This window comes from Diachasma alloeum, unplaced genomic scaffold (assembly GCF_001412515.2).
Source record: "Diachasma alloeum isolate Michigan unplaced genomic scaffold, Dall2.0 Dall_scaffold_78908, whole genome shotgun sequence".
Classification (NCBI taxonomy): Eukaryota; Metazoa; Arthropoda; class Insecta; order Hymenoptera; family Braconidae; genus Diachasma; species Diachasma alloeum.
The window spans coordinates 4,015,559-4,030,940 of NW_021683643.1; the positions used below are offsets into that span (position 1 = coordinate 4,015,559).

The 15,382-nt window shown below is 35.4% G+C and overlaps 2 protein-coding genes across 2 annotated transcripts; one reads left to right on the plus strand and one right to left on the minus strand.

The window, feature by feature from the left end:
• Nucleotides 1-1,873: 1,873 nt before the first annotated feature.
• LOC107047908 lies at nt 1,874-8,757 on the minus strand. Its single transcript, XM_015270820.1, has 5 exons — nt 8,615-8,757; nt 8,277-8,360; nt 5,587-6,568; nt 3,668-3,928; nt 1,874-2,127 (listed from the first exon to the last, which is right to left on the minus strand). The coding sequence occupies exons 3-5, from the start codon at nt 6,023-6,025 to the stop codon at nt 1,913-1,915; spliced, it is 915 nt and encodes a 304-aa protein (XP_015126306.1). The 5' UTR covers nt 6,026-6,568; nt 8,277-8,360; nt 8,615-8,757; the 3' UTR covers nt 1,874-1,912.
• Nucleotides 8,758-9,081: 324 nt separating this feature from the next.
• On the plus strand, nt 9,082-14,899 carry LOC107047910 (cell division control protein 6 homolog). The gene is made up of 3 exons (XM_015270821.2): nt 9,082-10,609; nt 13,258-13,469; nt 14,495-14,899. Exons 1-3 carry the CDS (start codon nt 9,394-9,396, stop codon nt 14,726-14,728), a joined length of 1,662 nt encoding a protein of 553 aa, XP_015126307.1. The 5' UTR covers nt 9,082-9,393; the 3' UTR covers nt 14,729-14,899.
• Nucleotides 14,900-15,382: the final 483 nt, after the last annotated feature.

Sequence of the window (15,382 nt, forward strand, 5' to 3'; positions counted from 1 at the left end):
GAATATAAAAAATGACGTCAAACGGACGAAAACTGCAGTGTAAGGACAATTTTAGAGGTAAAAATATGGAGAACGTCGTTCTATGTTGATGTGCATTTTTTAAGACTTTTATTAAGACCTTTAAATCTCACCGACGCCCCCTCCCCCCTTCTTAACAAAAAAAAACACATTTCAGCAAAAATCAAATGTGACTTCATCCTTTACTCTCGAATTTCTCTTCAATGAGATGATTTGAAAGTTGATGATAAAGATGGAATTTGTAAAACGTTATTTTGAATGAGTGCGTTTGAGGAAATTTATCACCGATCGTTTTCAACGGAAAATCTAATCCGCGTCAAAAAAGGTTCTGTCATGTTTTGCTCTAGAATTGCTCATTACCGAGATAATTTCACTGTTAAGACATATCATGTGAAACGTAATTCTCGTTCCACTAGAATCTCCTATCTCAGTAATGAGTGGGCTCACAGAGAATGTATCAACGGACATTTACGATAGGATTTTTTTTTCACTTAAAAAATGCCACTTGATATGAGATGAATGTGCAAGTTGAAAGTGCCATGTGGCATATTTCATCGAAAATCGGTCAACTCCTGACTTCGCCCCTATCGATAGTGCACAGTATTTTTTACACGGTCGAGGGCTTTAAAAAACAATTTCCTGATTTTTTTCAGAACTTTTCTATAGTCTGTATGGAAGATATGATTTTTTTTGTGTTTCTTCGTTTTTTTCAACTTATCAACCACCAAAATATTTCCTTTCCTGCTAGCTTTGCTAATTTTCACGATGGAATTTTTTTTCAAACGCTAAATGTCTACAATGATAAATTTTCAAAAAAAATTGAAAAACTTGAATATGGCCAATTACGTAACGTTGAATTATCTTAAATTTTCTATAATCCATTCTCTCCATTGAAATAAGTGTACGCCGTACCAAAAGTTTAGCAAAGTCCTAGATCTATTTAATTTTTAATTTTTTTTCCTCAAAATTTACCTATTTCTCAAAAATTTCTAGAAAATCTTCAGATAATGTTTATGCATTTGAAAAACGTTCATTGAATTATTCCACAGATCCTTCACATATATAATCTGAAGAGGTTTTTACATCACCCCGTGCAATATCGAGTTCATCGCACGCTGCGCTCCGCGGGATATAAAGCAATTATAGACCACTCGGGCGTACACTTCATTTTCAACGAATATGTCTACAGACTTCGCCTTCAGCTCGGCTTTATAAATTTCACATTCGTTGAAATCGTAATTTGTGGCTTTGTTCTCTAATCTGCTAAAGAGATTCTTAACGAAAAACGGAAAATTTTGCGCAAAAAAAAACAAAAAATTTAATAGATCTAGGACTTTGCCCAACTTCTAGTATGGTTCAAAATACTCGGTTCAATAGTGAGAATAGATGACAGAAAAATACAGAAAATGAAACGTAACGTAATTGGTGAAATTAACTATCAAATGTTTCTACTTTTTTTTCGAAAATTCATCATTATCGACATGCAGAGTTTGAAGAAAGAATTTCATCCATCAATTTCCAAAGGTGGTGGAAAAAGAAATATTTTGATGCTTGACAAATTGAAATCAGTCGATTAGAACACGAGTTATGCGAAAAAAGCACAATCACGAAAAAAATCTTATTTTCCGTATAGGCTATAGAAAAGCCTCTCAACCCTGTAACATTCTTGTTCACTTTCGAGAGGGTCAGGTTTAGGGCTTGACCGATTTGACATGGAATACCTCATATGGAACTTAAATCGTTTTGTAATGGTTTTAGATGTGGACGATAATTCTCTTAATTACCTCAAGAACATTCACCACTTCGGAATTTCGAAGCCTTAAAGAACGCTTGAATAAATTTCTACTCCGTTTCGTAAATTCGTGGAACTGTTTTATATATTTGAAAATCCTATTTACACTGATTTCATTAATAAAGTCGATACCGGGGGGGTTTCTGGCTCATCAGCTGGTTGCAATCCCTCCAAGAATTTCATGTATCGGTCTTCGAATTCTTCTTCGGAATCTGCTTGGTTCAATTGGTTATCGTATTCAGCGCCCACTGCCCAGAGTGTTTCCAAGTCGTAAAGTTCTCTTGCACTTTTTGAAAAGATATGGAGTGCGATGTTTCCTGAGAACAGCCATAACAATAACAATTAACTTCAGGAAAAGAAAAGTGATCAAAGAAATTCCGACTATGCATTGAAATAGAACCTTCTCAAAACAATATGCAATGCAAATGAATTCAGAAGCGAAGTGGTAAAACTGTTTAAGTCGACTCATCTCTTAGTTGAGTTTTTGAAGGATATCTCCGAATCTAAAGGAGATAATGAGATTTTCGTAATAACTTTTTTTCTAGAGCAAATTGAGTGCTACAAAAAAGGTTTCGATAAAAATTTAGCTATCTCCCTTAAATACCGAGATATTCCCTAAAAAATGGCCAATAGTCACAATCGACTTGAACCGATTCACCACTTCGCTACTGAATTCAATAGTGAAGAGATAAAATTTAACACATTGAGGATGTTTATAAAAAAATTCCAAACACTCAAATAAAAATTTTTTTTCAACTAACAAGACAGAGTCATCTCCGTGATGTTGATAAAAATTTCAATCTACCAACCCGCATTGATTATTCAAAAATAAACTGAACAATATTCACAGAATGTAGGCGTTAGCATGAGTTTAAAACGGACTGAGAGTTTGAAATATCTGGATTATTCGTCTGGATACCCTAGATTTTTCCTCGGTCATTTGGATTCACTATATTTTTTCAACATTGCCCTCTATTTTTTTATTCTTGGAATAAATGAGTCTTCCTGTAGGTAAACTATCAATTTGACAATAGATCCCCCAAGTGTCCGTAAATAGGAAAAAATTCGTTTAGAAAATTTTTGTGACTTTTCTGAAGGCGAATGCTACTCTCCCAAGAATTAAAGAATACTTCTCCCATGAGTGTCGAACCCTATTTTCATCACAATATGTGGGGAGTGAAATTTTACTTTTCGCACAACTGATGAAAATACACTTTTTGAGCTCTGTAGATGTAAAAAGTTATAAATTTCGGATGATTGGGATATAAAAGGGTTACTTCAATGTACCAAAACTGAAATTAATCAATTTCATCATAAATATTAATTATCATTCGTCAGCAAGCTCAAATACTGGTAAAAATTTTGGACTAATTTTTTTTTTTAAGCCACGGTTCTCATCCAATTCCAATATAACTGGGCTCATTTCATTCGTCAAAAGATTCTCTATGGAGTAACCGGCCTGTTTTTTCAATAGAAAAAATAATGCTACTTTTATAACACTATTGTCACATCCTCAAACTGATTTATTGTTAAACAAATGGTTATAACTATTCAGGAATGTAAGTATGGGGTCAATTTATCCCGTTAATCGATACAAAGTATTTAACAGAACAAAATGAGTCCAATTGTATTGAAATTCGATGAAAACTATGACTAAAAAAGAGGTTTAAAGAAAAATTTTTTTCTGGCATTTTCCCAGAAATGTGAACAAATCAATGTTAATATTCATGAAATCGACAAATTTTAATTGTCTAATATTCAATTGAGCTTGATATATACCGACCATTCAGAATTCATCACTCATCATACTGAAATATCCGGAAAAATCTATTTTTTCGGAAACCAAGAATAAATTACCTAAATCTAGAGCGATCCAATCTTTTGAATTAGCTCCTTCGACTTTGGGAATTATATCTTCATCATTTCTCTTCAATTTATATGCTTTCCTAACGAAGGTGGCGAGGGCAATCATGTGTCTCGGAGATTTCCCAGTAACTATCACCAAGTAATCCACGTAACTCAGTTCCTTTGGAACCGTCGCAACAAATATATTTTGAGCTTTGTCCTTCCTCAGCAGATCCACGAGGTCCTCAATCTCAAAAACCCCATCAACACCTCCTGGAAAATGGAATAAAAAATGAAATATACAGATAAACGAAATAAAATAGGGAATAAAATAAAGTAAGACTCTGGTTTTCTAGAAATTTCCAGGGAATTCTTAACTAGAAAAATGGATGCCAGGATTTTTCCGAATTTCTGCATTTAAAAAAAATTTCAACGTTTTTAACTTTTCTAGAATACCCGAGCATTTTCTCAATAACTTGAGAAAACCCTAAAATTTTTTGACTTTTCGGGTGTTTCAGCAAAGTTGAAAACTGAGGTGTTTTTTTTAATTGCAGGAATTCCAAAAAATCCTGGTAGGATAAACAGGCTAATTGCTGGGCGGTTAAAGGAAATTCGAGGTTCGTGTGAGGATTTAAAATAAACGAATCACCTAAATAGGGATATGATGGCTTCCATAGCTTCAAAAATGATTTAATTAGCTGTGAAAAATTCTTTGAAGTGACAATAACAAAACTAATCTAATTATAAACAAATAATTAGATAAAGAAATAGTTGAATGCAACCGAAACCCTTAATTTCTGGACGAGTCAGCCATATTTTTTAAATGTCGATCAACTGGAAAAATAATTGATCACATGATTACATACGAGTAATATTATTGAAAGGTGAAATAATACATACAATTTTCATTTTATTTATGGATTATTCAATGCAAGTTGAAATGGTCCGGAAACTAACCCCCGTCCAGAAATTGGCTTGTTTACTCTATTCAATTTTTTTCATTCTGCTCAGGCGAATCGGGCCACGCAGCTAGGTGTTAAGAAAATGGGATAATTTTTTTTTCAGTCGAAAGAAATATTGTCTGTGGAGTAGACTCAATTAGAGGAGGTTGGAGTAAAATGGACACTTGACTTTTTTAAAAATATCAGTGACGGGTTGAAATGTTGATGAAATTTAATAATTTTTTTTTTCAATACAAAGAGCAATTCTTTCTTTTATGATGAGCCTAAACTGAGCAATATTGCTACATTCGTTTCTGAGTTATGAATAATTTAAAAAAAGTCTAGTGTCCATTTTACCCTACCCTCCCTTAATAAATTTGTTTCCGAGTTGCGAATATTGAGAAAAGAGTAAAAACCCGTTCCTGAAACCGCGAATTTCCCCGGGGAAAAAAATCTACAAACGTTTTTCGTCTCCGTACAACACTGAGACGCGCTCCAAAGACTCAATTGCAAAACAATTGCTAAGCAATTGACAAAATTATGAAATTCATAGTCAAAACAAGTTTTTGCTGAATATCGTGAAATCGACTAAGGGTACATGAATTCTCGTAAGGACCTTTTTAAAACTTCAAATTTTCTCCAAAAGACAGTTCGCTAAATAGGGGAGGTTGGGGTAAAATGGACACTTTTGACTTTTTTAAAAATATTAGTGACGGGTTGAAATGTTGATGAAATTTAATCTTTTTTTTTTCAATACAAAGAACAATTCCAAATACAAAGAACTTTCCCTTTGTGATGAGCCTAAACTGAGCTCTATTGGTGCATTTGTTTCTGAGTTACGTATAATTATAAAAAAGTCTAGTGTCCATTTTACCCTACCCTCCCCTAAATGTTGCCATCCCCATTCGTTCCTACGATATCCCCTGAAAGCAAACATGCAGTCGACTAGTTTACATTCACGATTCCATGCTTTGGAGTAAAATAATTTACGCTTCATATTGAGTCCCTCATATGGATCATGGACATCCTGCATGGCATTGAAGGCCTCCAGGTCGAGCCTCTTCTTCTCCTCATCGACATCAAAAATCACCGGAGCGTCTTCCTCTCGGAACGGCTGGAAATTCGACCTCACAGCCGGTGACAGGAGGTTACCCTCCTCTCTATCTACTTCATTTTCCTCAGATAGATTTTTTTTGCTTGTTTCATCACTAGAATAAGTTCTCCTCGATGTAATCTGTGAGAACTCGAGCACTTTACACGTGTAGGCGTATGAAGATCTGTATAAAAATCTTCCTGCACTAAAAACGTTTCGAGAAATTACGCTACACATTTTTGGAGCAGGTGAAAAAAAACTGAAGACTCTCTTTGAGGTTATGTTGATGTCACGTGGTTTTTGGGGATGCTTAGGGAGTAGAAAAAATATCGACATGTGCTACTAAACTCCTCGTGAAAATATTTTTTCTCAAATTTTCGTTTTCTTCTTCTTCGATTTTTGCGGCACTGACTAAATTTGTCTTGCGGTCGGTTTCTCAAGTTTTCAATTAATTAACTTCAACTTTTAACGTTATTTATTGCCAGGAACATACATTCTTACAAATGGCCATTGCCCGAGGTCCTTCGGCCTCGTTTTCAATCATTTTATGCTCTTCGCTTGCTTTACAATTGGTTGAAGTTTTTAATATTGAATATGTTGTTTATTTGTTGGATTACTACTTTACTTATTGAGTGTTTTATCTTTAGGATAAGGAAAGGTGCTCGAAAGAACGTGTAAGACAATGATACCTTGATAGTCTCTTTTAATAACTATGCAAAGTAAAAAAAAAATACATTTTTCGGTTTTTAGGTTCATCTTCGTACGATCAACGTTGCAGAATGATCTCAAGCTTTTTTATCCAAGATGTATAAAATTGTGAGGCTCCAGTTGTTCCAGGAGAGTCAAATGGTGTTAAACAGTGAAAAATTGGTCGAACGACTGTAACAAAAGATGAAGAACATAATTAGCAAAATTTCTAAACATAATATTGTTCAGAGTAATTTGATGAAATTTCTTGATCAAGTAATTATTGTCTCGTAACTTGTATTTAATAAAACAAGAGATTTAATAAGAGAGATATATTTCTGTTTCTTGCATATTTAGAAGAGAATCCTATCGCAATCAAGCATCCTTATAAAAGATAATTTGCATAAACAGATGAAAAATTAAAAAAGAAAAGAGGAAGCTGTTCAAGTTCATTCCATCTCGTCAATTTTTGCAGGATATCTGACACTGTGGATTTTCTAAGGGAAAACAGCGAAATTTTTCTCAAGATGATCATCTTTAGATCAGATCAATAGGGCAAAATGGCCACTTTTCGTGGCCTCTTTTCTTTTTAAATACGGGAATATACTAAGATGTCGATTTTTTAAAATGAAAAGTACAATTCGAATTTTGTGGTAGAATCTAAAATAAAAGCATCACCTAAATGGGAATATGATGGCTTGTATACCTTCAAGAATATTTTAATTAGCAGAAAGAAATTATTTGAAGTAAAAATAATAAAACAAAGAATAATTAAATTAAGAAATAGTTGAATGCCGCCGAAACCCCTAATTTCAGGACGACTGGGCCATATGTTTTTTATTTATTAAATGTCGATCAATAGAAAAAATAATTGATTATACAAGAGTAATATTATTGAAAAATGAAATAATTAGTACAATTTTCATTTTATTATTTATGAAATATTCAATGGAAGTAGAAATCATCCAGAAACTAACTCCCGTCTAGAAATTGACCTGTTTACCCTGTTTATTGAGTTCTGAATTAGAAATATTAAGAAAAAAAGAAAAACTCCATTTTGCCTCTTTCTATGTTCAGAATTGAAAAAATAATAATAAATAAAAATATAAAAATTTTACAATTCCTCCGAGATTCGGAGATGTTCCTCAAAATCTCAACAGAAGCTAACCCGACTTGAACCATTTTATATACCCCACAACTCCAGCCTAATTATCTCCCTAAGGAGTCTCCTCAGCATTTTTCAAAAAACAAGGTGTGCGAGGTAACCGAATTTTTTAAATAAAAAGCATTAATGCGTTAGTGGCTAGAAATCATCTGAAAAATGTGGCAGAGTTTTATCGTAAATTTCAGTATTCAGTGGATCACTGAAGTCGTTCCGAACCCACGAGGTTTTGGGCAGCGTCGGTGGTTTTACCAATTTCCGTTTCGTCCGCTAGTTAATAATGTAGAGAAAATGGTAGTCTTCAGAGTTGTATACACCGAGAGAAAAATATATAAAAAATTAGCGTTTCTCCACCAACGCTGGGACACAACAGAGTTCATCGAAAAATTCACATGTGGCACACTTTTAGGGGGACTCACGCCATTTGTTCGTGCGTTTCCCGTAAAAATTACGGTGCCACGTACCAATTCTTCGTTGACCCCCTATTATGTCCAGCGTTGGTGTGGCAGACTAATTTTTGGAGGGACGCACGCTAAATTGTGGTGTAAGAAAAACCACTTTCATAATCAGTTAAATGCTAAGAACAGCGATAAAACTCCTTATTTTTCAGACAATTTCTCCCAATCATTAATGATTATTACGTGAAAAATTCAGTGTGTTAGCACTTTCCTTTGTCTCGAAAACCAACTGCATAGATATCTAAACAATGTCATTTTTTCAATTTTAAAATATACTTACAGAATTGAAGATGCCAGTCTACTTGGACCTTGCACGCATCTTCCTCCTTTTACGCTTTAGCCTCCGCATACGCTTCTTACGCCACTGTAAAATAAAAAAAAAAACAAAAATGATTAAACTTATGAACAAAATAGAATAACAAACAATCAATCATGTAATCTACTAAAACAACTAATTCTCCGATAAAAACAATCATGAAAAACCGGCGGCAGAAATGACCAATCATCCAAAACAACGCGTTTTCAACATCCCGAGATTTTCACCCAACATTTTTCCCAAAATACCGATTTTGACATTGAATAAATGAAAAATATTTATAACAAGTAAATAATCATTACCTTTGCTCTCATTCTTACGGGTTGAGGAAACTAGATGAGTCTAGAATTCCTCGATTGCTACGGATTAATTATCCGTGAGCTCCGTACGCTTCTGAAACCAATATGGAAGAGAACGACAATCAGAAACGTCCGGAAGGTTTCCCTTTCGGTTTAATTCATTCTCTCACCGATAGGGGGACAAAACCTTCATGTGGCGCCCTCCAACCTCTTCCCCCTCCCCCAGAGAATTCTAAAAACGATGATTTCTCCATTTCTAATACCAAAACTAGCACATTAAATGTGCAAAATTATTAATCAAATCTGAAAATAATTAAAAAAATGTGGGAAAATAATCAAATAACAGATTTTCGATCTTTTAGAGTGAAAAATAGTTTGGGAATTCAAATTTACCGCTTTAAAACACATGGAGAGGTGCCGTGCGCCTGCGCGGCCCAGTTGTCATCGTTTTTCCCGCGTTTAAAGGGCCTTCCCGCAAATTCCACGGTGCAGTGCTTGTCGTATACTTGTTGCTCGCCCGTTGCATTTCGCACAATGTCCACCCAGGGTAAACAAAGCTTGATATTATCCTAAAATCGCGTATTTACTCCCGAAACTCAAAACCACCGGCACAATTCGCGTCATCACCTCGCAAGTGTTTCAGTGAATTTCCAAAGAAATTTCAAGTGTTCCTAACCACAGCAGGAGAGTGGCATCACATCCCTCGTAACTTCCCCCAAACACACGCCACGACTCCAAATTCCCATCAACTCGAAACTAATTCTCCTAAAATTGGATTAAAAATGACGAGTGTGCAAACAAAACTGCAATTCCCAATTCGAAAAAAGATCTCCTTCTACAGTACAAAGGAAAACCCCCAAGAGGACTTTACCAACGCGACCCTGAGGAGCACCCCGACGACAAAGTACACCCCAACAGTGAAAAAACTGATGACGATCAGCAGCAGTGAGTCGTCCGACTCTGAATCAGACACCGAGAACATCGCGACAACAAGAAAATCGAAAACAACTGTTAAGAAAAAAGTGACGACGACTCCAAGAAGAAGGAGGGCGTCAGCCTCTTCGGAGGATCAGGGTTCGACCCCACCGAAGCAGAAGAAGATCTTGTCCCCGACGACGCCCTCGAACCTCCTGGACCGCCTCAACCTGGAGTCCCCGGAGGAGGAGAGCCCCTCGAAACCCCCAGGGAAGGACCACCTGACCCCTAAGAGACTCTTCCCAGTGTCCTCGAAGTACCAGAACGCGAGGAAGGCGCTGCACAGTTCAACCCCTGAGAGCCTTCCAGGGAGGGAGAAGGAGCTCACCGAGCTCGAGGAATTCATCAAGGAGCATCTCAAGGGGAATAAATCGGGATCTCTCTACGTGTCCGGGCCTCCTGGCACTGGGAAGACAGCGAGTTTGTCGAGGATCATGCTGAAACCTGAATTAAAATCTGCATTCAAGACTGTTTATGTTAATTGCACGACTATGAAGTCAGCAGGGACGATTTATGGAAAGATAATCCAGGAGTTGGGGATTGAGGCGCCTAAATCTGGGAAGAGTAGTAAGACTGTGATCGAGAAGCATCTGGTGGCCTCTCACAAGATGATACTGCTGGTTCTCGATGAGATTGACCAGCTGGAGAGCAAGAGACAGTCGGTCTTGTACTCGATATTCGAGTGGCCATCGATACCCAGGTCCAAGATACTGCTGGTGGGCATTGCTAATGCCCTTGATCTCACCGATAGAATCCTACCCAGGCTGCAGGCTAGGTGTGAACTGAAACCTAAGCTGATGCACTTTGCTCCTTACAGCAAGCAGCAGATTGTGGAGATCATTTCGGAGAGGTTGAGGGAGGCTGGGGTGGAGGAGATCTTCACGGGAATGGCGATGCAAATGCTGGCGGGGAAGGTTGCTGCTATCTCAGGGGATGTCAGGAGGGCCTTGGATATTAGCAGGAGAGTCGTTGAACTCGCTGAGTCGCAGAAGAGCCAGGTGCTTCAGCCTGCTGTTGATAATCGTAAGCAGTTTTTGGCACGGAAGAATTTGCTTGTTGCGAAAGTTTATACTGATTATTTTTCCAACCCAAATATCGGGCAATATAATTGGCCCATTCGACATCACGTGGTACAAGCTACAGGGTTTTCAACTGATAATCTTTTGATAATTTTCTCTGGTAGTGCTATATAAAATACAACATCATGCAGTCAAATTAACCCCTCGTCAAACTGACAGATTGAATTCAATTGTGGTAATCCGAGGATTCTTATTCGAAATGAGTGTTAATTATACAATTTTCGTTTCTCAATTGTGAGTTTCGTCTCATAGTCCAATTATATTGCCCGACATTTGGATTGGAAAAATAATCCCCCGAATACCACACGAGCTTTAAAATTAATCGGGCATTTTCCTCAAGGTTCCCTGCATACAAACGAAGGCGTCAAGTTTTTCAGGAAAAAATATTTTTTAACCTGAAAAACTTGACTCCTTCGTTTGTTTGCAAACCTAACGAAAAATACCCGATAATTTTGAAGCTCTTGTGATATTACAAATGCGAAATTTATTTTTTTATTTTTAACGGAATTTGTCATGAGAAACTTGAGACTGGCCATTGCCCGAGGGCATTCAGCCTGATATTCACGTATGATATACAATGTTTTGATTACAGAACACAGAAAAAAAAAAGAATAGGTAAATAATTATTTCAGATAGCTGATAGTATCGTGTGGTTGAGTACGACAGCTAAGTTCACGCACGAAAAAATTTAATAGAAAAACCTATCGAATTCGTTAGAAAATTCTATTGAATTTCTATTAAACTTTCTATTAGTTTTTGGCTGATTCTATTGACATTCAATAGAAAACATTCAATAGAAAAAGTCAACAGAATTCGATTTTTCTATATAACTTATTCTTTTCATATATTTTCTATAGAATTTGCTCGACTCAAATTTTCCAAGTTTTTTCACTCTATTTTTCTTTTCTTCTCATCAAGAAAATCAAACGAAAAAACTTAGAAAATTTGAGCCGAGGAAATTCTATAGAAAATATCTCAATAGAATAAGTTATATAGAAAAATTGAATTCTATTGACTTTTTCTACTGAATATTTTCTATTGAACATTTCAATAGAATCGGCCAAAAACTAATAGAACAGTTCAATAGAAATTCAATAGAATTTTCGAACGAATTCGATAGGTTTTTCTATTAAATCATTTCGTCCGTGTTGTTTTACATTATCATGGGTGAAATGAGAGTGAAACAATTTGAGGGATGTAGTGATGGTTAAGGAAGTAGAGAGCTATTGTTGTAATTATTACTATGGGATGATGTTACTGGGACTGAGTTTTGTCGTCTCCCCAATTGTCATTACCGGATTCTTCTGTAGAACAAATTATTTTTGCCAAATATCCGTTTACTTGAGAGACGTATTCATTTGTTCAATAATTTATTTCTTCAGTTGAGTCATTCCCTAATGATGATTCATTAGGTTTTAGTTGATAATAATTACAGTGTTCTTCAAGTTGATCGTGGTGGTTATGAGCTTGAGTGAACTCCCTCAATACTTATCAACATTAAAAAGAATCGAAATTCTTCCCTCTAGAAAATAAGAAATTTAGGAAAAATGAATAATCGTTGGTGGAATTCGGCCAAAGTCATGTGCAATATCGTCATCCTCTGGGGCAACATGGTTGTCATAGTTGAAACCTAATCAGGCTCACCTGGAAAAGACTCAGTTGAAGAAATACGGTTTTGAAAAAATAAAATCTTCTCTCAAGTAAATGAATATTTAGCACATATAATTTTTTTTTTCAGCGTATTGAGGAATTGATTAATTGGTTGCGGTCCTGGTTTTACTGGAATTTTGTTTGCAATTTTATTGAGTCATTTACTGTAGCTGTCCTTCCCTCGGTATTGCCTGGGATGTTTCCACCCTTAAAATAAATTTTTCAGTTTTCTGGAAAAAGATTTTGCAGAAAAAGACGAGAATTTTTCTTTTTCGTTTTTGAAAACCCTGATGTATTATTTATTTTCTTTTTTTTTTTTAACGAAATTCGTCACAAGAGGCTTATGACTGGCTATCGCCTGAGGGCCTTCCGTGATATATTTTTAGAATTTTCCAAAAAATCTGGAAAAATACGTAACAATCTACTCTGGTGGTAGTGCTGGTGTTATTTATATATTCTGATAAGAATTCTAGACATTTCTATGTGGCATTCTGCCGTATGCAATACTTTTTTTTACTTGCCATTATTTTCAAGCAATTCTTGCAAATATCCAGGAAGTTCTGGAGCATTCTGTGGTGCATCCCAGATTTGGGATGGGTTATGCTCACTCGAATATTTTCGCACTTCATATTTTGCGGATATACTGAAAGACCAACTTCAGAGAAATTATTTAGAAGTTTCCTTTGCAAACAATTTTAAGAAGTACGAGGAAGATCTTTACATTTTCCCTCTGAACCGGCCAGTATTATTGATATCCACGAAATCATGTTCATTGCATTTTTTTTATCTACAGACTTAAAAGAATTGTCTACACGAACTAATGATCAACAATATATTCCTATAATTATGCAGATCCTGTTCACCAACTTAGAGCTTTTCATCACTGTTGAAGAGAATAAATTTTCTTCACCATAATAATTTTTTTTTGTGCATTGTTTTCAGAAAATAATGGAGGAAGTCCAAAGAAAGTAGCTCCTGCCATTGAAAAGCCTGTTGATCTGAAAGAAGTTGTTGCGGTGTTGAATGGAGTCTACGGTGGATCTCAGAATATTGAAAAGGAGGAAGACACTTTCCCACTCCAACAGAAACTCCTATTATGTTCGCTGATGTTGATACTCAATAAAGGACGTAATAAAGACGTTACTGTTGGCAAGGTAATTATTCTCCTAATTGCACATTAATTATTTTGTAGCAAATGTAGTCCCTAAAATTTTCAACGAAAAAGATCTTTCGATATTTTCTCCCACAGTTGTTCGGTTTTTGGATATTCGTGTATCTAAGCATGTTTGCCCAAGATAAGAAGTACTAAAAAAATTTAATTTTTTTCAACTGATGGACAAATTCAATAGCGAAGCCGTAAACCGGATTAAGTTAATTTTGACTATTGGCCAGTTTTTGACGAATATCTCGGAATCTAAAAGAGATAGAAGAATTTTTGTCATAACCTTTTTTGTAGAGCCAATTGAGCGTTATAAAAAAGGTCACTAGAAAAATTTCGCTATCTCTCTTAGATTGCGAGATATTCATAAAAAAACTAGCTAAAAGTCAAAATCGACTTAACTCGGTTTACCACTTCGCTACTGAATTGATGTCCTTTATACTCATGGAATGATCTCAATCTATCAATCTGAATTGATTATCCAGAGATACAATAGGCAATATGCACCAAATGTAGGCGTTAGCATGCGTTTATATGCGACTTAGAATTTTGAATATCTGAATTATTTGCGTGGGTATACCAGGTTTTTTCTTGGCCATCTCATTCAGTATATTTCTTCACATTGCCCTCTATTTTTGTTTTTATTTTTAGAGTCTTCCAGTAGATGCATTATCAATTCTGTAGTGAAGTGATAAACTGGGATACGTGCAAATTTTTTGAAAATTTTTTCGTTGCTTGAATTGAAAGTTCTTTCAAACGTAGTCAAATTCTTCAACTCTCCTGAAAAAGTTCAATTTTTGCACTTATCCTAGTTTACCACTTCGCTACAGAATTTATAAATAAATCCCATAAAACTCGGTGTATAAGAACAAATTTCTTTATTCACTTTCTTCAAAGCTACTGCAATTAATTATTCTCTAAGCTACTTGCTTTCGCAATATCTGCAAAATAATCTCACTCCAAGACTTGAATAATGGAATAACTGAGTCCTTTGCTGATAATCAATTTTTATAATTGCAGCTCCACGAAGTATACAAAAAAGTCTGCAAAAAGCGGAACATCCTCTCAGTGGACATCTCTGAATTCGTCGGAGTCTGTTCCCTGATCGAAACTCGCGGAGTTCTTCGTATTGTCGGAAGGAAAGAGCCTCGTCTGTGCAAAGTGAATTTACAATGGGACCAGGAGGAGCTCGGTACAGCCCTCCAAGACAAAAACATGATGGCAGACATCATCAACGACGCCACGTGCCTTTAAAACAATTCTGTACATATTTTTAATTGCGACTTCTCGATTTAGAGACTCTGTGCCGTGAAACGTTGTTTGTGTGGTTTTTGACGATCAGAATTGAATTGTTGACTATTATGACACTTGAACATGAATTATTGATAAATTAATCATTATTTACGAATTGAATAAATTTTTTAAATGGAACGAAAATTATATGAATTGGAATTATATTATTTTTATTTATTGTATATTACGTGATTGAATATTGTTTCAGAAAACAAAAACATAAAAAGTCATATCTTCGAAACTTAAAAAAATTATTTATTTGGATCAAATAATTATTTAAATGGGCGCACTCAAACAGCGCGTTTTCACGTTTTTATTTGAACATACACTCAATTTTTGTTTGAGTTCTTATTTAAATAAAATGAATATATATACTATTTTAATACTTTTAGTATTATATTTTTCAATACTAGCAAATGCTCCATTGATTCAAGTAATAACTTTACCAGTTAGAAATGAAATCACAGTTTATACGACGAATTTATCACCATGGAATTGTACCTAGCGTGGGGGATACTTATAATTGGGTTCTAGGCTTGAAGGGATAAATCCCACCAATGCACTGCCCAGAAAACAATTTTTGCCAGTGCCATCTAAAATTTAACAGGACATCGC